Raw genomic sequence first — 22,920 nt, 5'->3', positions numbered from 1 at the left:
TGCCATGATCCAAAGAGACAGCTCTCAACCTCTGGCTTTGAAATGCCCATTGTGCGTCACACTGCAAGGGCCAAGGCCCTGAAGCACACCTGCACACGAGTTTCTTGGTAGCTCCCACCCACTCCTGGTGACCTACAGTGGCAGTCCAGCACAGACACCAACTCTGGCACTGGCACAGAATTCTGGCTGCACTGGCAAGGCTCAGCAATCACATCAGAGGATTGTTGGACTGGGGTGCCACTGCTGTCCCCAGAAGGGCAGCTCACTGCCTTCTCCATGGCACCCATTCTCTGGCAACCACCCAGAAGGTGCATCCAGGACCATCCCTCTGCACTTCCAGGTTGCCAGCTCTTGGTGACCCCTGCCCTTTGTTGCTGGCAGAGACCTGAACACTCCCGCTTCATTTCTTAAGACCTTTAATATCGTCAAGAGGTGGCAGTGGGACACAGAGGCTGCTCCTGCCATCTCCACCCTGATGGATGGAGGACAGAGACCAGGGCACCCCCTACCCAGTGCTGGGTGAGTACTGAGGCTCTTGTCATCCTGGCCTACCCAGCATAGAGGGGACCCTCCCCCAGGAGTGATGGGAGTATGACGATGGCAGTGCCTGGGGCCAGGCGTGCATCCCATGAGAAGGGCTAGTGTGGCACCCCACAGGAAGGGCAGCTCCCACCTGCCTTATCATTTTAGAGGAGGAAGACTTAAAAATAGGGGATGGAAGAGGAAACGTAAATGCCCTCAACTGCAGCTCCCAGCTAGGCTCTGCTTCTCCTCCAGGAGCTGGGAAAAGAAGCGGTGGCCAAAGGCAGCTGGGGCACAGAGTCAGGGCTGACATCCTGTGGGCTGTCTGGCAATGGCTCCCAAGCCCAGCTCTGCAGGGGTGGGGAGGTGGCCTCGCTGCCATCTCCCCTCCTGGCTGCCTGTGGTCCCCACAGTGGAAGGTGAGAGGGCCCAGTGGAGGCTCTGGAGGCAACAGGACCCTGGCAGGTGCCGGAGTGTGGGGCTGGCACAAGACCCCGAGGGCTGCCCCACTCGGAGATGAACCTGTGGCACAAGTGGAGAGCAAAGTGTCAGCAAATGGGACAGAGCAGGCACTTCCAACCCCTTTTCACCTCAGCGGACATGTGCCATGTCCTCAAGTCCGAATGGCAACAGGACAGACAGAGCCATTGGCTCCCACTGTCATCAGATCAGGACAGGGTGTGCAAGCAGGGGGGAAACTCACTGGCATGTCAGTTTTCCAGCTCAGACGTTCCGCAGAAGCTGGGGACAAAGGGCAGACAGATCACCTTTCATCCTCAGCCTCCTCCTCCTCCGTGTCTGCGCATCACTGGCAGCATGGCACCCAGGGGGACACAGGGAAAATGCCCAGCAAGAGAAACCATAGTCGCCCCAGGGTCACTGCAGTCCCAGAACCTCTTCCCACGCTGGCCCCGTGGCGGGGGACACTCACCCACTGTCCCCTGGGAGCCCTGGTGTGCTGGTCCCCTGTACCAGACCACACCACCACAAGCACACTGTGAAGCACAGCCCACAGCAAAGCCCCTGGAGGCTTCCCCACTGCCCTGTGTCATAAACCTGAGCCTGTGCAGGCATTCCAGGGCAGCAAAGATGCTGCTCTATGCACTTGGGGCATCCCTGAGCACTCACTGGGTGATGCCCAATTGATGCTGGAGGGGATTCCCCTGGCACAGGCCTGTCCCCTGGTTTATAAGAGCAATGAGGGCCCAAGTGATTGGTGGTGGGAGGCGGTGGGATCATCTCTGTCCCACCACCAGCCCTGTGGTGAGGGACACTTGATGGGTGACAGCCCCCAGGCAGGACAGCTGTTGCAGACAGACAAGACAGCTGGATGGGGAGGTGATCTGTGACCAGGACAGAAAACCCAACCCTGTTAGAGGAAAAATCAGGAGCATGGCAGCATCCCTTCTTTTTGCATCACATGATTTGGGACCCCCTGGATGCAGAAGACTCCACCAGCCCCCAGAGGATCATCTAGCTCCCTCAGATCCATCACTGGAGATGATGCAGTACGTAAGTAATGGGAGCCATGATATCTCCCACCCGAGTTTGGAGCCCAGGACCCACCCATCATGTGATGCAGGGGGGATGCAGCCCTGCCATCCAGTGCCCCCAGATGACTCACAGTTAGGGGGTCAGTAGCAAAAGCAGCCACACTGTTCCGCATCTCGCTCTCATTGCCCCGCAGCGGGATGAGGGAGATGTTACCCAACCTGGCATCCTGCTGCGGCCGTGCCACCCGCATCTTGGGACGCTCCGAGGGCCACAGGGCACCCCCGTTCTGCAGACAGAGGGGACAGTGATGGAGACCGGAGACTCAGCCACCCCAGGACCTCTCTTTTGCCCTGGTGCTGGTGTTTAGGGATGCCTGGATGCCCCAAAGGGTTTCTGCTGGCCAAGCATCCCTCTGGGACTGTCCCCCACGGGGGTGCCCCACTTTTACAGGGAGTGATCTACCTGCACCTGAAGGAAGGTGGCAAACCACTCCCGCAGATCGGCCTGGGTGTCACAGCACAGGTACCTGTGGGAACAGTGTCAGCAGCCAGAGGAGGTGGTGGAAGCAAGTGGAGTGTCCCCTCTGCCCACTCCAGGGACACCTGCCTGCTCCAGAGACCTCAGCTGCTGCTCTGCATGAGACCCCAGGGGACTGAAGGGGACAGCCACAGGCCTCAGGGGGACCTGCGTGGGGCCATGAGTGCTCAGCCAGGCTGTCTCCACACATACAATGCCCCTGCCAATGTCAGGAGGGTGCAACTGGATGATTTTCAAGGTCATTTCCCATCCAAATAGTTTAATGATGTCTACGATTCCCCATCTCCCCCTGCCATGGCAAAGGCTCCAGAGAACTGCCATATGTCTGTCTGTCCCAGAGAGAAGTTTAGTATCCCATGTCACCTTCCCTCACCATTGCTGCTTCTCGTGCTTCTCGTTTTCGTAGAATACTGTAAAACCCCAGCTGGAAGAGAGGAGAAAGCATGAATCCCAACAGCCCACGAAGCTGTCCCTCTGCTGGCCAAGTACCTCAGCAAACCCCCTCTCATCCCTGCCACCGCCCATCCCTGCAAACCCCCCGTCCCTGCAACTGCCCCACAAACCCTCCCCCAGTTCTGCAAATCCCCTCAGCCCCACAAACACCCCCGGGGACAGTGCCAGGAACAGGGCTCGGGAGAAAGACAGGGCAGGGACAGCGCCAAATACAGGGCTGGGGACAGGGCTGGGGACAGGGCTGGGGACAGGGCTGGGGACAGCCCAATCCCTGTGGTTCACTCGGGCTGCAGAAGCGTGCTACAGGGCTGCTCTGACACCTGGTGGCAGGAGGCCTGGCCAGCAGTGGATGGGTCTAGCAGTCAAAACTGTCCCTGTCCTTTTCCCTGTCCCCAGCTCCACTCCAGTCCTCATCCTTTGCTGCTCACCACGTCGGCGGTCGAAGCTTCTTTTTAACACCCAGATAGACCTTCAGGTTTCGGACAGGCCACTCCTTCTCTGGCTTGTGACTCTGGGGGAACAGGGAACCGACACTGGGTTGGTGGCTGCCAGACCTATCCCCACTCACCACTGTCCCCACCGTTGCTGGGATGGGGTCTGCCCCCCAGCAGGGAGGAAAGGCTGCAGTGATGTGGTGACAGGGAGGAGGGTGAAGCCCAGCATAGAGTAGAGCATGTGTATGTCACCCATGGCAAGGGCCACAGGCTGCAGGAAAGGGACATAGGTGGCCTGTCCCCCCTAGACAGTGCCAGTTGCCTTCTGAGCTGGGACCAGCATTTGCACATCGTGACAGGGTCTCCAGAGCCTGGCACTAGACATTCCCCATGGGATCCCACCTCGTACCCCTCCTCAGCATCATGGCCACAGCCATGGCAGTGGTGGACCCAGAGCCACTCTGCCCAGAGCACATTCCTAAACTTCCCACTGCCATGGTGGCACAGCATGAGGACCCTTCCAGTGCTGGCTGTGCCTTGCCATGACCCAGAAACAGGTGCCACACTGGGGACCCTCCATCCACGTTCACATGCAAGCAGTATTGACTTACAAGAGCCCGATCCAATGCCTGCGGGATGGGGAAACAGCTCAGCCCATCCCTATCCTCTCTGCTCCCTTCCCCAGATCCAGCTCTGGCTGCCTGGAGTGAAGGACAGCAGGAGCCACAAGCCAGAGGGACCAAATGGGGAGAGCTGGTAGCACCAGGGACAGTTGCAGTGATTGGCACATGTGTGCTGCAGGATTGGATTTGAGACTGACCCTGGATTGGATCTGAGGTCAACCCTGGGCACACTTGTAAGGGCAGAGGGCATGGGAGCCCCTGCACCCCAGCTAAGCCCCCATTCCCCTCCCTACTCACGCTCTCCAAGGGGGGGCTCCGCTGCCTCAGGCTCTGTTCAACAGAGGAGAAGGGTTAACACAGAGGTGGGGGACCCCTCCTGCACCCCCCTGTGCCCACGGGCAGGGCACAGGGATGGAGTGGTTATGTGCCAGTGTGCAGTGTCACATCAGGGCAAACAGGAACTGGGCATGGAGTGGCTGTCACTGCACAGCCAGTATGCCAGCATGTCCTCCCCTCAGCCCTGGCACTGACCAGGAGCTCTGGGATCTGCTCCAGTCTGGGTGACAGCACTTCAGGGGCCAGCTCTGGCACTGCTCACGGCTGCCTGCACTGCCTGTGCCATGGCAACCCCACTGCTGCCTGCACTGCCTGAGCAATGTCAGCACACACGGGTCCCGTGTCCTCAGGGAATCCCAACAGAGTCACAGTGGGCCAGGGCAGGGTGGGGAAAGGCCAGGGAAGGAAAGGCAGGGGAAGGGGAAGGAGGAGAAGGAGAAGGAGAAGGAGAAGGAGAAGGAGAAGGAGAAGGAGAAGGAGAAGGAGAAGGAGAAGGAGAAGGAGAAGGAGAAGGAGAAGGAGAAGGAGAAGGAGAAGGAGAAGGAGAAGGAGAAGGAGAAGGAGAAGGAGAAGGAGAAGGAGAAGGAGAAGGAGAAGGAGAAGGAGAAGGAGAAGGAGAAGGAGAAGGAGAAGGAGAAGGAGAAGGAGAAGGAGAAGGAGAAGGAGAAGGAGAAGGAGAAGGAGAAGGAGAAGGAGAAGGAGAAGGAGAAGGAGAAGGAGAAGGAGAAGGAGAAGGAGAAGGAGAAGGAGAAGGAGAAGGAGAAGGAGAAGGAGAAGGAGAAGGAGAAGGAGAAGGAGAAGGAGAAGGAGAAGAAGGAGAAGGAGAAGGAGAAGGAGAAGGAGAAGGAGAAGGAGAAGGAGGAAGGGCTCACCCGCACTTCTTTGTAGAGGCGCAGCCAGGAGTGGTTGAGGATAAAGTAGCGATCATGGAAGCCAGTGCTCAGCCCAAGCCCCAGTAGGTTCCTCTCCTCCCGGAATTTCATCAGGCCATGCTTGCAGTCACCCACTCTGCTAGCTGGAGGCACATGCCTGAGTGGCTCTGGCCCCCCAGGGCCATCAGGCCCCCCAAGAAGGGCACAGCCAGACCCTCACCCCCTGTAACAGCAGCTCTCCAGCTGCTGCAGAGTCCTGGCATTGCCCCTCAACTCCCAGACCAGGCAGGGCAGGCAGGACCAGCTTCCCTGTTGCTATGGGCACAGCATTTGGCCATGACACAATATCAGGGAACTCCAAGCCACATGCTAACTGAGCTGGTGCCTACCTGGATCCCATACCACCCTCTTTCCCATTCCCAACCCCTTCTCCATCCCCTCCCCTCCACTCTGCATCCCCATCAGTGTTCAATGCTCACCCCATCCCATCCCCTTCCTTCTCTCCCTGCCCAGACTATGGTCCCTGCCTCTCACCAAGGTAGATGAGCATGTTCTCCATGGACATCTGCTTCTTCACCACCAGGTAACTCTCTGTCCCCAGGCAGTGCAGGATGGGCAGAACTTTCTCCGAGTAATGCAAGGGCCGCTCTGTAAGTCAGGGGACAGGCAGGTCTCAGAAAGTGCACCCAGGGCCAGCTCCCATCCAGAGAGCGTCACACTTGTGTCCTGAGGGTCCGACATGGTCGTGTCACTAAACTATGTCCCCAGGTGCCACCGCTACAGGTCTTGGCTATTTCTCCAGGGACATTCCACCATTGCCCGGGGCAGCCTGTGCCAGGGCTGGCTGACAGCTCTTTAGTTGAAGGCATTTTCTCACATATCCAGCCTAAACCTCCCCTGGCATAAGTTGAGGCCATTTCCTCTTGTCTTGTCCCTTGCTACCTAGAAAAGACTGACCTCTACCCACTGGCAGCAGGAGCTTAAGGCACCAGAAGGTAGGAACAGGCTCTCATCCTGTTTCTGTTGATCTCTCCCTTGCTGCTGCCTATGGCCAACATGGCTGCTCATTTTGGTGGCCAGAGAACCTGGACACCTCTCCCCATCAAAGCTTCAAAGACACTTGAACTCCTAAGGATACAGACAGATGCCCTGGCCCAAAGTTCAGCCCATCTGCAGTACCTGGCCATGTGTAAGCTGGATAAGGTATGCAACTGTCCTCCTCTGAGCACCTGGAGCCCATTCCAGATTGCTCCATGGTGCAATCACAAGGGGAGATTTTTCATACCCATCCCTACATCCATTCCCATCTCCATCTGCATCTCTATCCCCATGCCAATCCTTACTCCATCTGCATCACCATGTCCATCATCTTTTCTATCCTCATCCCCATTTCATTTCCATCTCTAACTTCATCCCCATCTCCACCTCTAACATCATCCCCACCTCCATCTCCATCTCTCTACTCCTCATCACCACCCTCATGCTCCTGCACCAACCTGCCTCTTCCTTCTCATTCACTTCGAAGCAGCTCCAGTAGTCCTTCTCCTTCATGACAATTTTCCGCCGGTCCAGGATCTCAAAGGTGAGCTCCTCAGCCGTCATCGTGGCTGGGATCTGAGAGGGAGGGGGCAAGTGTCCATCAGTCAGTGTCCAGGCCCCTTCCATCCTCACTCCACAGATGTACAGCCCAGTGTGAGTCCCCATGCCACCACAGAGGCTTGGGCATACAAGGGGACCCCTGTCCGCTCTTCACCCTCTGCCCAACTACTCACCTTGACATGCTGCTCTGTCTCTGTCTTCTTCTCCTCCAGGTAGACAGTACAGATGAAGTCCCCAGCTTGCTGGAGGGCAACAGTAAAGTGCTTCAATCTGCAGCTTCCCAAGTGTGGGTGAAATCCTCACCACCAGTGTGGACATCCCTTGCCCACGGCATGACCAAGAGATGCCACAGTAGACACTGAGGGCCCCAGGAGAAAATGTCCCCATGTCCAGGACCCACCTGTGTTCCACTGGATGATGCCTCCCGCATCTTCATGATGGCTGTGATTTCATCCTGCTGCTTCTTCATCTCTTGGTCATTGACCTACCAGAGAAGAGAAGCCATCAGGGCCGACCAGACCATTCTGGCTCCAGGCTTCTGGTTTCCAAGGTTTGAAAATACATAGTCCTCTCTCCCCTTCTCTCCAAAGCAAGATGTCTACAGACATCTAAGACAGAGCAGACCTGACTTCTCTTCCTTCCACCTCTCCATTCCCTATGAATGTCCTCACACTGGGACCCAGGGGTGAACCTACGTTAAAGATCTCCACATAGTGACTGATGAGGTCCTCCACCACACGTCCTGCCTTGTAGTCCTTCCCATCCGTCTGGAAAAGTGTGGGCCCGAAGACAATGGCCAGGTTGTGCGTGTTCATCTGATTCTCCGCAGAGAAGCACTGGACCCTGTGGGAAACTCTGTCAAGATTCCTGCCCCAGAGCCCTCCCCAGACCCCTCCCTTCAACCCCCATGCAGGACATGATGCTTGGCATCAGGCACAGCTTGACCCCAAACTCATCTCCTTTCCTTGCTGGGAACATGAGCAAAAGGAAAAGGGATTTCCCACACCCCAGAGCCAACAAGGACCCCACAGTGGAGAGGTTCATGCCCAAGGGGTCGATGCCATACCGGAAGAGGTGATTGATGAGCGCCTTCAGTGTGGCCCGGTTCACTGGAGGGAGGGCAGCCAAGAGCTGCCGGTACTCGCCAACCTTTGCCTCCTCATCCTCCAGCGCTGCCAGAAGGAGAGAATGAACATGGAGGAGCACATTAAGATTCAGGGCCACACATCCCCTCTACATGCTCCACTTCCCCTCTCCCGTTCCAACGCGGGGATGGAGCATCCTAAATCCATGAGGCCAGAGAACATCCCAGGTCTGCAGAGCCAGAGCATGCCAAAGCTGAAGCATCCCTGAATCAGGGGACCAGAGTAACCCAGCATCATGGGGCTGGAGCACTCCAGTTCCATGTGGCCAGACTGTCCCAGTTCCATGGGGGTGGAGCACCCTAGCTGAATGAGGAAGGAGCATTTCAGCTCCATGGGGCTGGAACCTGCCAGTTCCAAGGTGCCAGAGCATCCCAGGCTTGGAGAATCCCAGGTCCACGGGGTGATAGCACACCTGCTTTATGGGGCTGAATCCTCCCAGACCTGTGAGGCCAGGGCACCCCAGCTCCATGGAGCCACAGCATCCCAGCTCTGCAGGGCTAGATCACTCCAGATTCATGGGAACAGAGTATCTCAGCACAATGGGGCCGGAGCATCCCAGCATCATGGGGCCAGAGCATCCCAGCTGGAGCATAACAAAGCTGGAGCATCTCAGCTCTTTGAAGCCAGAGCATCCCAGCCCCATGGGGCCATAGCTTGTGTCTGTCTACTAGGGGCATCTATCCCAAGTGTTTAGTGAGCAAGGGGGTCCTGGATGTCTCCCCTGGTCAGCCCCACCCTTTCCAGAGCATGAGTTTGTACAGGGGCAGCACGAACACACTCCACTCCCCACCCACCACTTGAGACCCCAGCACAGGGGAACATGTTGAGCCCAGACATGTTTCTCCAACCCATGAAGGGGACAAATTGGCTGCACAGAACCAGGTAGCCCAAGCCCCTCCTCCTGCAACCCCCAAGCAGCCCCCAGGGCTCACCCGTTGCCCACAGCCAGTCCGGGGCCCACCGCCGAGTGAAGAGCCCATCCCCAAGGTCACGGAAGAAGCGTTTGAGGGTGTTGGCAACATCATCCACCTGGTGCTCGCCCTCTTTCAGGCAGACGCAGCGTGCATCCCGCTGCAGCACCTCTAGAAGGCTGGTGGTCTTGGAGTTCTGCCCGCTCTTGCGGTAGATTCCCTCAGACGTCAGCCCTGTGATGGAGCCAGTGGGAATGAGAGCCCCTCTGCAGGAGACAGACCTGGCCCACCAGCTCCCCATCAAACACTGCCAGGTGCCACACAGTATCCCATCCCACAGGTGTTCCTGTGACTGGAAACAAAGCCCTGCCAGAGATGGAGCCCTCCCACATCTGCGTTGAAGCAGATGTTCAGGGAGAGAGGGGACCATGTATCACAAGCATACGGGACTCTCAGCTGCCCCACCACACCAGTGGATTGACCTGAAGGCCAAGCTCTGGTCCCTGCCAGCATCCCAGGACTTGGCCCATACCACACTGAGTGATGTAGTCAATGCAGCGGTCCACCAGCAGTGGGACATCCGAGTCCGTCAGCTGCTGCTCCGACAAGGTGTCTCCCGAGCTGCTCGCAGCCTTCTGGATGGCATGGACCCAGCCCAGGAAATCCAGCTTCCGCTCCCCTTGGATGTACAGCGTCCTGCCAGCATGCCTAGGCTCAGTTCTCTTGTTCCCCCTAGACCCCACTGCGTGTCTGCAACCCCCAGGAAGGCTCGTCCTGGGGTCCTGCAGGCGATCCCAACTCAATTTTAGGGGTCTATAGTCATGGCAGGGAGGGTAAAGACACTCCAGAACTAGGAGGGGTATTTGGCTGGGGAGGGGGGGGCCTTCTCCCCCACCTTCTTACCTCCGCCTCTCCACCAACACCAGAACCTCATGGTCCCCCTGGATGGCTGGAAAGGAAGGCAGGGAGCCCATCACCTACGGGAACATAGGGTGCCACAGCTCCCCTAGACCCACGTGCTGTGGGAGCCTCTGCCAACAGGTCCAGCTCCAGTCCAGATGGGACAAGCAGAGATAGGGAAGAGGATGGAGAGGGGGAAGAGGATGGAGAAGAAAAAGAGCAGCCGCATTCCCTCTTTCAAGGGATACCTGAGCTCCACAGGAGTGATATCTACCAGACTCCCACCAAAAGCTAGGTGTACCCTGGAGCAGGATTTGGGGGACACATCCTCCCACCCCGGCCAGGGGGTGCTGCCAGCAGGACAGAGGTACTCACAGAGCTCCTGCAGTTTGCGCAGCTGGAGAGGCTCCTGCTGACGACCATCCTCAGAGCAGATATGGAGCGTGGAGCCGACCAGGGCAAACCAGCCCTCCTGGGCACGCTCCAGGGTGAGACCCCCTTTGTAATGCAGTCGCCCAAGCCGCTCAAAGTCTAGTGCCAGCAGCTCCTCGGCACAGGGGTGGACAAAGGACTGAGCCAGGGAGGAGAGGAATCCATCAGCACCACTGCATCCAATTGCAACCAGCACCCAGGGCTGCCCCAGGCCCCTGCATCCCACCTTGGCAATAGACTTGAGCCATTCTCGAGCAGAGTCAGGGCTCTCCAGCCCGAAGAGGTAGAGTCGATCTGCCTCGGTGTACACCTCAAACGTGCTCTCAATCCTTCAGGAGGGAGGAAAAGGGGAGCCTGGGTACCCACAGGGGTGAGATAGAGCTCGGTGGGCGATAGGGGTGTTCCAGGGGTGGGAGCATCCTGCTGCTGATGATGGCTCTGACAATGGCTGATCTAATGTGGGATCCCTCCCCATGGCCCCAGGCACTACAGCATCTCTGTGCTGCCAGACTGTTCGAACAGGAGACATAGGGACTGCACAGGGGCCACAAAATGGTTTCAAAGGAGTTGGATCGGGGTTCCAGAGGGATTACAAAGAGGTCACAAAGGTGTTATAAAAGTATTGGAAAGATGCTCCAAAGGGGCTGCAAACTATTTACACAGAATCCTCGCAAAGCCATCCGATCAGGAGCCATTGGTGGGGTTGGGGACTGCAGTCCCCTCGTGCCACCCCTCCTGGGGGCCACTGCAGCTGTGCCAGGCCCTGCAGGAATGGAGGGGCTGTTGGGGTGCTTCAGGGGAGTGCAGCCTTACCCATGGGCATGGAGTGGGTTGTTCACCAGGCAGACAATTTCTTCCACCCTGATCTCACCGTTGGGCACAGTGTTACGGTCGTTCTCATAGTAGCTGAGCACCCCATCCTGCAGGGTGCACCACCGCCGGCTGAACTCTGTACAGCACAGGACAGCACTGAGCAGCCTCCCTGAGCTCTGGCCCACCCCATGGCACCCTCCAAACCAGCCTGAGCACTCCAGCAGCGCCCATCTGATGTGACCACCCATCAAACCAAGTTACCAAGTAATGCTGCACTTCCCCACCACCTTTTCAAAGGCTGAGAGAGCAGAGGAAATTGCTATCAATCTCCCAGCTCCCTTTTCCCTGTCTCACAAATGTACCTTCTGGGCCCTTCCGCTCACTGATGGGCTTGACCATGGAGGGGGTCTTGTAGAGGAAGCCATTGTGGGTAATAGAGGGCAGGTGTACAGAGTAGGGCTTCTCCTCACTGCACATCACCTCCAGGCGTGGCGGCTCTGCAAGCAGGGAGATCAGACTGTCATGGGGAGCTGGCCTCCTCCCCCAGCCCCACAAGGCAGCTAGGTTTCCCCCATCCCAGCACAAGAAGCATCTCACAGGCTGCACCCCAAGCTCCCACCACAGCACAGCTGGGGTGCAAGGAACAGTGCTGGTATCCAGGGCTGCCTGGGGGTCACTCCACATCCTGAGTCCTCCCCAAAGCCCCTCCCTAAGCATTGAGCTGGGACTGGATGTGGGAAGGTGGGGTGCAGGCTCCCCCACCACTGAGTCCCTCCCAGGCTGTTCCAGGACCCTGCTGCTCTGCAGGAGGTGCAGGGCAGAGCATCACAGTCCTGCAGCTGAAATAACAGCCCAGGGCTCTGTCACTCCCTTCTCATCTGATCACAGTCATGTCTCCTGCCTCGATTTCCCTACCTTGCCAGCAAGATGCAACCCCCACTTCCTCCAGGATGAAGAAGAGATAGGATGCAGGTACACCCCTAAATCACACCCAGGTCTGGGTGTAGGGTACCTGGAGCTCTAGAAGTGGGGAATCCAGGATGAGGCTCTCCCTGCTCTCCCAGTCCAGCCCTGCTTCACACAGTGCTGGGCTCACCCACCCCAGCAATCCCAGCAATATGAGCCCAAGCTTTGGATTTCTCTGGCTCACTGGGGTGGCCTGGGAGGCCTCACAGCTCTCCCAGATGCCTTTAGTGCTGACACGTCAGGAAAAGCTGGGCCAGCCCCTGACCTGGGCAAATTCCAACTTCCGCAAGACAGACTTGGCTGCCAAGGCAAGGAGGGAGGTGACAGCTCTGGCAGGTGCTGGCCAGCCCCCCACACCTCTGTTCCACCTGCCCAAGCGTTCCTGCCCACTTGCCCAACACCTATATTAGGGTGCAGATCCCATGGGAGCCATCAGCCCTCCTGGAGCCAAGTTCAGGGGCCAGGGTGCACATCCAGCAGAATGGGACTGGTCATTAGGGGGTCAGCCCTCCTCCCTCAGGGACATGGTGGAGGTGGGGCCTGCCCATCTGACAGAGGAATGTCCCTTGAAGCTGCTCGGAATGCCCACAGCATGCCAGGATGGTGTGGGAATACTCTCTCCTATCCCTTCCAGTACCTGCAACACTCGCCTGCATCCCCAGCTGGGCTTCAGACCTGTGTTCCCAGCTGGGATTGAGCCCCCAGGGCTGCAGGGGTTCCCCAGAGCCTCTCTTCCCTCTTGTGGGGTACACAGACCCTCGACAGTGCCAGCAGATGGAGAGCCTCCTGCCAGGGAGCTGCCGGCAGGACACAGAGCTGGGACCAGCTCAAAATATACCTGTGTCCCCCAGAACACCCCAGGAGCAACTCCGGGAATGTTGCCAGTGGGTGTGAGCTCAGGGTGGAGCTTCAAGGGGATCAGCCCTTACCTGAGGTTTTGTTGTGGAGCAGGAACTCCATCTGCAGCCGCTGCCCACTCCTCTCAGCCAGGGCCAGGGGCGTTGGGCACTGGGGGTCCCCGGTGTCACAGGTCACTGACGCCCCACAGAAGAGCAGAGCCTGCGTCTCTGCCAGGTCACTGGTGGTGACGGCCGCACACAGAGCCTGCAGCAGAAGCAGTGGTGAAGCTGATGGCTCTCACCGAGGAGGAGGAGGACGAGGAGGAGGAGGAGGAAACCCAAGCAAAAAGAGCCGGGGCCAGTGACCTGGAGCCAGCGAGCTGCCGGACCCCCGGCCGCCTCCCAGCCGCCTCCCAGCCACCTGGTCAGAACAAAGGAGGCTCAAACTGGGAGAAAAAGTTTGGAGCCGGCAGTGAATCCCTCCCTTAAGGAGCCGGGGTGAAGTCATACGGCAGCGGGGCGGGCCGGCCAAGCCAGAGTAGGAAAACAAACAAGCCCACATGCGAATTCCCTTGGCTGACTGGGCCCCCCATGTACTCCCACCGCTTGTAAAAACACTGCAGAAGCCACGGCAGGGGCAAAGCCATGGCAGAGGAGGAGGCGAGCAGCCAGAGTGACAGGATGGCATTCCCTGTGGGATATTCCTTGTGTGACCATTCTAGTCTGGCACCCTGCAAACAGCCAGCACCGGGAATGGGTGCCATGGGTGGTGATTAGGAGTGCTGGCCAGGTACTTCTAATTGGTACAAGCTGCCAAGCTGCCTCAACTGGGGTGTACGTCCAGCACCAGCTCACGTAAGCCCCATCCAGACCAGAGCTTGAACCCAAAACAATTTCCAAGCCAAGGAGACATAAACCCTAGGGCTGCCTGGCTGTGGTAGGGAGAGCCCATCTCGGACAAGGCTCCCCAGCCTGGACATGAAGCTGGTTACACCCCACAGCAGAGATGTTACCCTGTCCCCACAGCTGGTCATCCTTCCTGGAGTCCCCAGACTTTGGTTTTGGGTGCACAGTGAGGATACAGGGTGTGTAATGGGGGCTGGGGAGATACAGGCAGGGAGGGATGGTGGGCGGTCTGCTTAGACACAGATTTCATTCCCAAATGAGCCTCAGGACCCCAGCTCAGCACCACTTTGCACCCAGGCAGAACCCCCACGCGGGTGCCCATCCCTGCAGGCTACTGACCCTGTCAAGCTCCTCCTGGTTGCCGAAGAGTGGGTGGTAGTGGCGGTACTTTCCCTCTCGGTATTTGGCGATGAGGAAGCGCCTCCTCTCCTGGCTGCCGCTGGTGGGGCTGATGGCCTCACTGGGAGGCACATTTGCAGCCCAAAACTGGTTGGCCATTACGTTGCCAAACTGCTGGAAGAGCTGTGAAAACAGTGACAAGGAGATGCCAACGTGACCATACTGCTGGGGCATGTGGGGGGGCTTTGCTGGGGGCAGGGGGCTGCCCCGGAAGAAAAGTGAGATGCAGCAAGAGCATGGGTGGTGTAGGGGAGTGGGGATGGGAGTGGGCAGGGTGCAGGTGCACCCACCCACCCACCCACTGCAGGCATGCAGCATCTGACAGCCCCCACAGCCGCCAGCTCCCCTTCCTGCCCCAGAAAACCACATCTGGAAAGCAGAACGCAGCTGTGGGAGGTGGGGTGGTGCTCGGTAGCCATGGGGACAGATTCAAAGTGCTTTTGGTGGCTCCTCGCCATCCCGCTACCCACAGCTGAGCAATGCCATTACGAGATTTATCAGGAAGACCCACATCACCTCAATACCCGCGGGACACTGCCAGCACCCCGTAGTTGTTAGGGATGGAATGGGTGCATCCGAGAGCCGAGAAGGAGCGGTGCGATGGGGGCCCTGGGGATGCTGGGGTGGTTTCAGGCAGGGTTCCAGGGAGGGGAGGGGGAAGGCAGCAGCCGCAGGCAGCAGCTGGAAGCGGTGGGGAGCTCGGGGAGCAGGCAGGGCTGGAGGCGGGGGCTGCGCGGGTGGGACGCCTAGCAGGAATGCAGGATCCGAGCAGGATGGATGGGAAGAACGGAGCCAGCCGAGCCCTGCCGGCGGGAAATGGCTGCCAGGCTCGGTCTTGAAACGAATCCCAGCTGCCGCCGCCCACCCATCCCCGGCCCTGCCTGCGCCGACACATTCCTCCGCTCCGGCGGCCGGACCGCTCCGGGAATTGCTCTGCCCTCGGCCCTGCTCCAGCCCCACGGCCACGCACCCACGCACGGAGACACCGTCCGGCTGTGGCACATCAAGCCGCGTGTCCTTACCATGCTGAACTGGCTGCCAGGGGTGCACAGGGACAGGATAAAAGGCTGCTGGGCGTCCTCTCCCCAGCCAAGCCACACCACGGTGTCCCCCCCAAAGGACCAGCAGCCCACAGCGAGCAGCTCCATAATGCAGAAAGAACAGGGTGTCACCCCCAAAAGGACTTTTTGGGACTGGTCTGTGCCACTACCTCAATCAGCTCCTCAGTCCACACCTTCCTGTCCATCTTCAAGCTCCGGACTTTGGTGATGCCAGGGCCCAATCCCCGGTGTTCCCCTGCCAGCGAGATGAGCCGTAAGGGACCCATTTTGGGGTGGGAAGGGGCCGGGATCCCCATTAGTGCCCCTCTGGTTATGGGTACCTGCACATCTCTTGCAGATGACAACACAGAGGTTGATGGAGGCCCAGTCAGGTTTGGGGGAGCCGCAGTCGGCACAGAAGCGGTTGGACTCCACCGCCCAGATCCTCTCGGCCACCTCCGAGTTGGAGAGTGCCTCAGTGATGGACTGCTGCATGGCCTCCACCCATTCCTCCTTCTCCTGCTCGGAGTCAGCAGAGAAGCTGCCAGGAGGAATGGGGGTGAGCTATACCATGGCTCAGGGTGGGCAGCACCCTCAGCACCCCCTCCCCACCCTGGGCTCACCTGAAGATCCTGTATGGTGTGGTGAGGTCAAAGCCTCGGCGATCCACCTCCTTGACGTTCCCCACATTCATCTCAATGTAGGTGATGCCAATCCCCAGCCGATAGTCCTGGTGGGGGAGGGTGGGCAAGGGATGAGGGGGGGATGGATGATGGGATCCAAGTGCCTGGGAGCTGGGGTAACTGTCCCTTCACTGCCCAGCTGTCATCCTGGGTATACCTGGGGCACCACAGACTGTGAAAGCAGCTACAGTGGGTGTCATGCTCCTGGGATATCCCAAGGCTCAGAGCCAGCAGAGAGGGAGGGCTCACGGGGCAGCACCCTGTGGCTTCTGTGCTGTCCCCATTTGAGTGGTGGTGGCAGGCCTGAGTGCCCTGGCTCACTCCTGCTCTGCTCAGGCTGGGAGTGCAAAGGGAAGGGGTCCCCCCTTGAAATGGCATCAGGGTCCCCCATAGTGCCACACACCCCCCCAAGCAACCCACCTCCGCATTCTTGTAAAGGAATACTTTGTCCCCAGCCACCACCACAAAGAGCTTGTGCTTAAAGCCCCGCAGCTCCAGGAAGCCACTCTTATCAGCTAGCTCAGTGGCACTATCAGAGGCTAAGGACATCGATGTCCTCGCTGCAGCTTTGCTCTTCTGCTCCTCTGCAATCTGCTGCAGGGTCCATATCCACTCATTGCGGTCTGCTGCGGGGCCAAAGGCAAGGCAGGTCAGGAACAGCCTGAGCCCAGGAGCCAATGGGACTCATCCCTTGGGCTGGGAAGGGAGAGGAGCTGGGGAACAGGGACCCCTGTCACTCACCATCATTCTCAGCCCGGAACACGAAGTTGCGGTTGTTGGTGACAACCTCAAATTTCTGGTCCCCAACACTGGAGACGCGGGAGATGGAGGAGACGGGAATGAGCCGCTTGGAGTAGGTATCCTGGGTCAGGGAGGGGGAGACACGCTGCTCATGTCTGTGGCCTCAGGGAAATGGGGCAGTTAGTGCCCCAGGTTCCCAGTGCTCCAGCTCCAATGCCCAGGAGGCTCTGAGCCTCCTACATCTCATCCCCAGCACCCAGCCGTGGCTGCTCCCTGGGATACTGGCCCTTGGTACAGCCACGTCTCCGAGTTGGGACGCCCAGAGGGAGGTGGCCCTGCTGGGGAAGCTCCTCTGCCACCTTCTCATCCCAAACCCCCAGATCCATCTTCTCCACCCACCTTTTCACTGTCAAAATAGCGGAGGTAGTCAGTGTCAAGCTTCACCCAGCGCTTCTGGTAGATGTAGGACCTGGGAGGGGACCGGAGGGACTCATTGGAGAGGATGCCCTTGAACTCAGGATGCTTCTGCTTGTGTATTCACGCCCCAGTTGCCAAAAGCCTGGGGCCACCTCATCATTGATCCTGCCCTGTGTCCCCAGCCCTCAATGTCCCCACCCTTCCATCATGTGCCATGTCCCCAGCCCTCCATTCTGCCCTGTGTCTCCAACCCTTAATCTAGTGCTCTATCCCCAGTCCTCCATCCATGGGGACTTCATGCTTTCCTCCAGCACCAATTCAAACACGGAGCTCAGAACAAGGGCTGCCCCTAAAAGCCAAGCTGGATTCAAGCCAGGAGACACATTCCAGGAGGGGTCAGTAGCACCAGAGCAGAGGAAGAAGCTGTGCATCTCTATCAGGATGGGCATACAGATGAGGCAGGATCCTCTGGGGGCTGGAAGACCCCACCAGAGACCCCTTTGCCCTCCCCAGCTGGGAGTGCAAACCAGCCACTGGAAAAGGCAGAAGACTCTTCTGCCCATACCTTTAGCATAGGGCTGCAGGAGGAGCCAAGCCCTTTCCAGCACAGCTCCAAGAAGCCCTGCAGTGCAGCCCCCTACCAGCACTGAACACCCAGGTCCCTCCTGCTGGTGGGGTTGGGGGCTAGTGTGGCAGCAGGGACACGGTTGCTTAAGGGTTTGTTTACTCAGGAAAGGTTTGCTGGAGCAGTTTCCCAGGGACCTTCCAGCTGCTCTCACTTCCCCAGCAGCACGGCTGCTCTGCTGCAAACAGCTAAGTTTCCTCCTCCTCAGTGCAACTGCTGCCTTGGGGCTTAATTAGAGCCCAGATTAAGAAGCTCCCAAGTATCCCTCACACTCCTGTTTGATTGTTGCCTCCCAGCTAGCGCGGGGGCTCTTTGAGTGGGCTCCCTGTGCACACTGTGCTGGTTGTGCTCACTGGGTTCACTGAACTCTCTAGGGGATCACTGGCTCCTCACGCACCCTGGAGCACACAGACACAAGCCCAGCACTTCCCCTCTTTTACTGTTGTACCACTCTGACTACCCACCATGAGTCTAGGATTTGGGGCTACTATCCCATGGGATAGGGGCTATCACCACCTCCTCCTGCAGCAAAGCCAGCAATGCCAAATGCACAGCTCAGCCCAAACACTCCACATCCTCCCTGACAGCTTCTGTTGTGGTCACTGCTATTCCAGGGCTCCCCCAGAGGAAAAGCAGCTCTTTTCCCAGTGATGCAGGGTCTGAGAGGAAGGTCGAGTTCCAGCCTCCCTTTCTCAGCAAAGTCAGTACAACAACTGGTGGCATCTGCTCTGAGAAAGGTTCTTTCACAAAAAAATGGGTGTTTCTAGCCTAAATCACAGGTTAGAAGGGAACAGAAGGAGCCCCAAGAAATGGATTTTCACCAAAGCAAAAGTACACCCCCATGAGCAGGAATGACAGATGAGAAAAGGAGGGGACAAGTAACCTTCTATGTCACACAGGGACCCCCAGATCATCACTCACCCCTGTGGCGGGTTCTTGTCCAGCCACCCTGCTTTGATGGTGGGTGACAGCAGGCTGGTGGCACTGGTGCCCTCCATGCTGTCACTCAGCGTGCCGGGGCTGCTGCCAGCAAAGGCGTCGGGCGCAGGCGGGTGCAGGCTGGGGTCCCTGTCACTCCAACTGCTGCCACCACTGGGGATGAGGAGCCGAGGGAGGGGGTTAAGAGCTGGCAGGTCTCGGGAGGGGCTGAGGCTCCCCGGCATGCTTCAGCCTCCCTGTGACCTTCCCTGAGGCGCAGGCAATGCAGGCCAGCTGTATGCAAGCAGGGACACTGGGGACAGTCCCCTCGGTGGGGTCCTGGCATGTCCCCCTGTTACAGTGAGCTCATGGGCACTCTGTTTCCCCTTCCCTGGGATCCTGTGACTCTGATCAGATAACCCTGGACCCTCCTTCCTGCCCCAACGGGGTTGGGGGAGAGCCAGGGAAGCCCACCCTGTCCAAAGTCTATATAGACCCCTGACATTTCCTGTTCGTCCTCTTTTGCCCCGCTCTCCACATGGACAGCACAGAATAAAGAGAGCTGAACCAACATATATTGGGGTAAGAGCCTCTTTTGGAAATATTTGCCATCTCCTGATATTCCTCCCCTCACAGCCTGCTTACCTCTGAGCTAGCCCAGGATATTTAGGGGGCTGTGCAAGGGGGGAAATGTCATCCCCCCATCCCAGCGACAGCCCAGGCCTGAGTCCCAGCTCTGGGAGGGGGGACAGGGGCACCCCCAAGACTGCAGCCCCAACGCAGCGATATGCAGAACTGCTCTCTGCTCACACACACTCACACGTGCTCCCACGCACAGGTGCTGCACGTGTCCACGCGTGTGCACACTGTGCATCCACAAGAAGCCCTGAGCTGTGCACTCACCTGCCCTGCCATGCACAAGAGCTCTCTGCCCGTGCTCACACCCCCCCACAGAAACAAAAACACCCCCTGGTTGGTACATGCACACATACCCCTTGCCTGTACACACACACAGCACGTCGCCAGCATCACATGCACATGTGCCCTGCATGCAGCACGGCAGCCACGCTCATACCTGGCAGGGGATGCACTGGGCTGGTCCTCACCAAACTCATCTTCACTGAAGAGGCTGTTGAAACGCATGGACCGTGGTCGCCCCATCCCAGGCTCAGCATCCTCCTGCAGAGACACACACTGGTGACACCTGGGGTCTCTTTGGTGCTGCCGCTGCACCACGAGGGCGCAGGGTGGATGGAAGTGGAAGGGACACTATGCCATGTCACCAGCCCATCCCCAGCTCAACGGGTGCCCACGGTGTCAAGGTGCCCAGGAAGAGGCATGCTGAGGCTCACAGAGAGAGGAAAGTGTAGCCAAGGGAGGAGCTGAACACCAGGATTGTTATTTATAGCAGCTAAAAATGTCTGAGCTTCATGAGAAATCTCACATTGCCTCCTTGGCCTGGTGTTCCCAAGCCAAGCCAGATGGGGGCTTCAAGTGTTCAGGGAGCTCTGCAACTTCTGGGACTCCTCAAATCCATCTGTTCCCACCCCAGAGAGCGAGGGAGGCAGATAGAAATTCTCAATCCAGGGGTTACATTCAAGATGCAGTGCTGGAGATGTCTACTAGCACACACCCTGGGCATGTGAGTGTGGTGGGGTGCTGCACAGCTGTGGGTGCTCCCCGGAGACCCCAGAGGACCCAGTGAGTGCTTCTGGGGACACTTGGTGAGACCTGGTGGGTGCTCCCCAGGGACCCTCAAGTCCCAGCACCACTGAAAGACCTGACAGATACTTCCCAAGGACATTGAAGAACCAAGTTCCATCTCTGGGGTTTCAACCCCAATGGGAGACCCAGGGGGTACTCCCTAGGAACCTACGGGAGACCCAGTGGGTGCTCAGTGAGGCAGAACCCCTCTCTAGCCACTGCCAACATGCTCCTCCAGCCCTAACCAGTATCTCTGGAGCATCCCAAGGCTGGTACCTGTCCTTAGGGCCAGCCACCCTGCAAGCTCCTGCCCACCTCCAGCCCCACGGTGGGACCAACCTTGGCCATCTCTCCCGTTGGTCTGGCTATTTCCGACTCCCACGCCGAGTCCTCGTAGTCTGAGTCATCTGACAAAGGAGAGGGAAGATGCTGGGAATCAGCTGGGGTGGAGCAAGGGGTCCCAGTTCCCTCTGCTACCCTGGAGCCTGTGGGGACGATGATGCAGGCATGGCTGGCTTCCCCGTGTTTACCCTTGGCAAATAACCATCCCATTCTTGTGACAACAAGGGTTTTATCAAGGAGTTTGGGGAAGAGCTGGGAAAGGGCAAAGTCCCACTAGTGGCACCTCCCAGCAGTGTCACAACACTCCTGGCCTCACCAGAAGGGGACTTGGTGACAGCAGCCCCAGAACTATGGCTCCATGCAGGCTCTTGTGTTTCTGCCTGGGAGCTCCTGCTGCTGGGGGCTCCCAGGGGCTTTTTCCACAGCTTGTTTTCCAGGGTAGATTCCCCTCCCTCCTCTCCTATTCCTTATCAGCTCCCGAGCTTGTGCACCGTGGAAATGAGATCCCAGATCAGCAGGAATCCTGGTCAGGATTGGAACCCCACAGGGAATAAGTGGCCCCAGACAGCCTGGCCCTGGCAGACACCCAGTCCCAAATCCCACTGAGAATCTGGACCAGATTCCTCCCAAAACCCCAACCCAGATGATGGTGTTTGGGCCCTGGCAGCAGGCAAGGATGCTGTCAGGCTGCAGGGGGTTGAGAGGTGCAGGTAAATGCTCACCTTGGCACCACAGAAACCCCCTGAAAACTCTGCATCCCACACCCATCAGGGTGGGAGCAGCTTTCCTCCCTGCACCCCCCAACAGATAAGCTCTGTCCTGATAACCTGTCCACAGCTTCTCCCAGCTTCTGAAACACACCCCAGCTCCCAGCTAAACCAGTGCTGCTGCCTGCAGGGCTGCTGGCTTTGAGAAGCACCCAGCACCCCATACAACTCAGCCCTTTCTCCTCCTTCCAGCAGAGCTATTCCAGCTGAAGTATAGTCCAACCAGGGCCGCACCCTGAGACCAAACCTTCACCTCTCCATGGGGATCCCCAGCTCAGCATTGCTCCCTGCAGTTGGCTGAGCCCCAGGGACACCCTGAGGATGAGGCTGGGGGATGCAAAGGCACAGTCCTGGGACCCCAGAACCAGGGATATCTGCATTTCAGCCTCCTGATAGGTTCACTTTTCCTCTGTGAGTGAGTGAAAGCTTTGCTCTGCCCCAGGAGAGGCTGTACCCAAACTCCCAGTTCACATCTCACATCCCCTGAAACTCCCAACCCAGGTCTTACACCCCTTCCCTGAAGCCCCCAGCTCACACCTCACACACCCTAAATCCCCCAGCCCAGGTCTTGCACCCCTGACCCCCCCAGCTCAGAAGCCAAGAAAGGGGATACAGAAGAAAGGGACCACAGCAGGGGCAGAGGAACAAACTGACAAGAAGGAAGGCACAGCGCCCATGGGATGGATGCTGATGGATTGGCAGCCAGATATCCCAAGGCTTGTGATGGGAAGACTGGAGAGGCCCCCCTTGTACTCACCAAACTCTGGCACGAAGGGAAGGGTGGCCTTGGAGGGCAGCGCTGGTGGGGTTGGTGGCACCTGGGTGCGAGGCAGGGGAAGCAGGGAGGACACGGTGACACCAGGTGCTCTTTCAGTGATGGGGACCTCCTCTTTGGCAGGGATGCTGTGGGAGAGAGGAGCAAGCACTGCCTTATGCCAGCCCCTGCCTCACTTCCCAACCCTGATACACCTGCAGGGGTGGGGTCACAGAGGACCCCCAAAAGGGACCAAACTCCAGCAGAACCAGACCCACAAACCAATTCCTACGACCCCACGGTAATGCCTTTCCTGTGTTTGGGTTATACGACTACTTTTCTAGCCTGGAAATGTTTTCCTGGCATCCAACCTCACTCCCCTGTGTGTCCTTCACAGCTCAGGATCCTTATCTGACTCTGGGAAACCTAAGCCACCCACAGCCTTGAAGCGACATCCCAGAGGAGGTTGTTTTCTTTCCTCCAGTCTAAACAATGGCAGAGTTGCTTCCTTAGCTCGTTTGCAAGTGGCCACAGGGTTCCTTGAGCAGGATGGGGGTCCTAGGGATGCTCTGTGCCACCAGCTTCCTTATGGTGGAGTGGACACTGGAGATCTAGGGTGGCTGCTATGGCAGCAAGAAATCCTGGAAATGGAGCTTCTCCCAGCTCGGTGACCAATGCTCCCAGCCCCAAAACCTTGACCAGCGGGGAGAGGGACCATGAGACCTCCTCTCCACAGAGCCCAAGCAGC

At 58.2% G+C, this 22,920-nt stretch overlaps 1 protein-coding gene across 17 annotated transcripts in view; it reads right to left on the bottom strand.

Annotated features, from left to right (window-relative positions):
• Window positions 1-399: 399 nt before the first annotated feature.
• The window catches only part of ARAP1 (ArfGAP with RhoGAP domain, ankyrin repeat and PH domain 1), a 36,425-nt gene continuing 13,904 nt past the window's right edge, over window positions 400-22,920 (bottom strand). For 3 of the 17 annotated variants that reach the window (XM_085586198.1, XM_085586139.1, XM_085586247.1), the window contains exons 3-34: window positions 22,176-22,321; window positions 20,649-20,794; window positions 19,681-19,784; window positions 18,609-18,779; window positions 17,045-17,114; window positions 16,646-16,766; window positions 16,325-16,530; window positions 15,845-15,951; window positions 15,563-15,762; window positions 15,392-15,477; window positions 14,122-14,304; window positions 12,967-13,141; window positions 11,434-11,568; window positions 11,072-11,207; window positions 10,485-10,587; window positions 10,202-10,397; window positions 9,830-9,875; window positions 9,459-9,622; window positions 8,948-9,160; window positions 7,937-8,042; window positions 7,566-7,713; window positions 7,271-7,354; window positions 7,044-7,112; window positions 6,768-6,885; window positions 5,806-5,919; window positions 5,272-5,414; window positions 4,361-4,393; window positions 3,435-3,517; window positions 2,927-2,977; window positions 2,479-2,542; window positions 2,235-2,302; window positions 604-1,044 (exon numbers count right to left, since the gene is read on the bottom strand). In XM_085586198.1, coding sequence (XP_085442324.1) covers window positions 756-1,044; window positions 2,235-2,302; window positions 2,479-2,542; window positions 2,927-2,977; window positions 3,435-3,517; window positions 4,361-4,393; window positions 5,272-5,414; window positions 5,806-5,919; window positions 6,768-6,885; window positions 7,044-7,112; window positions 7,271-7,354; window positions 7,566-7,713; window positions 7,937-8,042; window positions 8,948-9,160; window positions 9,459-9,622; window positions 9,830-9,875; window positions 10,202-10,397; window positions 10,485-10,587; window positions 11,072-11,207; window positions 11,434-11,568; window positions 12,967-13,141; window positions 14,122-14,304; window positions 15,392-15,477; window positions 15,563-15,762; window positions 15,845-15,951; window positions 16,325-16,530; window positions 16,646-16,766; window positions 17,045-17,114; window positions 18,609-18,779; window positions 19,681-19,784; window positions 20,649-20,794; window positions 22,176-22,321 — 4,078 coding nt within the window. In that variant the 3' untranslated portion in view covers window positions 604-755. Of the gene's footprint in view, window positions 1,045-1,225; window positions 1,331-2,146; window positions 2,303-2,478; window positions 2,543-2,926; window positions 2,978-3,434; window positions 3,518-4,360; window positions 4,394-5,271; window positions 5,415-5,805; window positions 5,920-6,767; window positions 6,886-7,043; window positions 7,113-7,270; window positions 7,355-7,565; window positions 7,714-7,936; window positions 8,043-8,947; window positions 9,161-9,458; window positions 9,623-9,829; window positions 9,876-10,201; window positions 10,398-10,484; window positions 10,588-11,071; window positions 11,208-11,433; window positions 11,569-12,966; window positions 13,142-14,121; window positions 14,305-15,391; window positions 15,478-15,562; window positions 15,763-15,844; window positions 15,952-16,324; window positions 16,531-16,645; window positions 16,767-17,044; window positions 17,115-18,608; window positions 18,780-19,680; window positions 19,785-20,648; window positions 20,795-22,175; window positions 22,322-22,920 lie in introns of all 17 variants that reach the window. The other 14 variants (XM_085586828.1, XM_085586956.1, XM_085586381.1 and 11 more) reach the window with 12 other exon arrangements.

The sequence above is a fragment of the Lonchura striata genome, chromosome 1 (genome assembly GCF_050655825.1).
Source record: "Lonchura striata isolate lonStrDom1 chromosome 1, ASM5065582v1, whole genome shotgun sequence".
Taxonomy (NCBI): domain Eukaryota; kingdom Metazoa; phylum Chordata; class Aves; order Passeriformes; family Estrildidae; genus Lonchura; species Lonchura striata.
The sequence above is the reverse complement of the archived record's forward strand: the minus strand, read 5'-3'. Positions and strand labels throughout refer to the sequence as shown.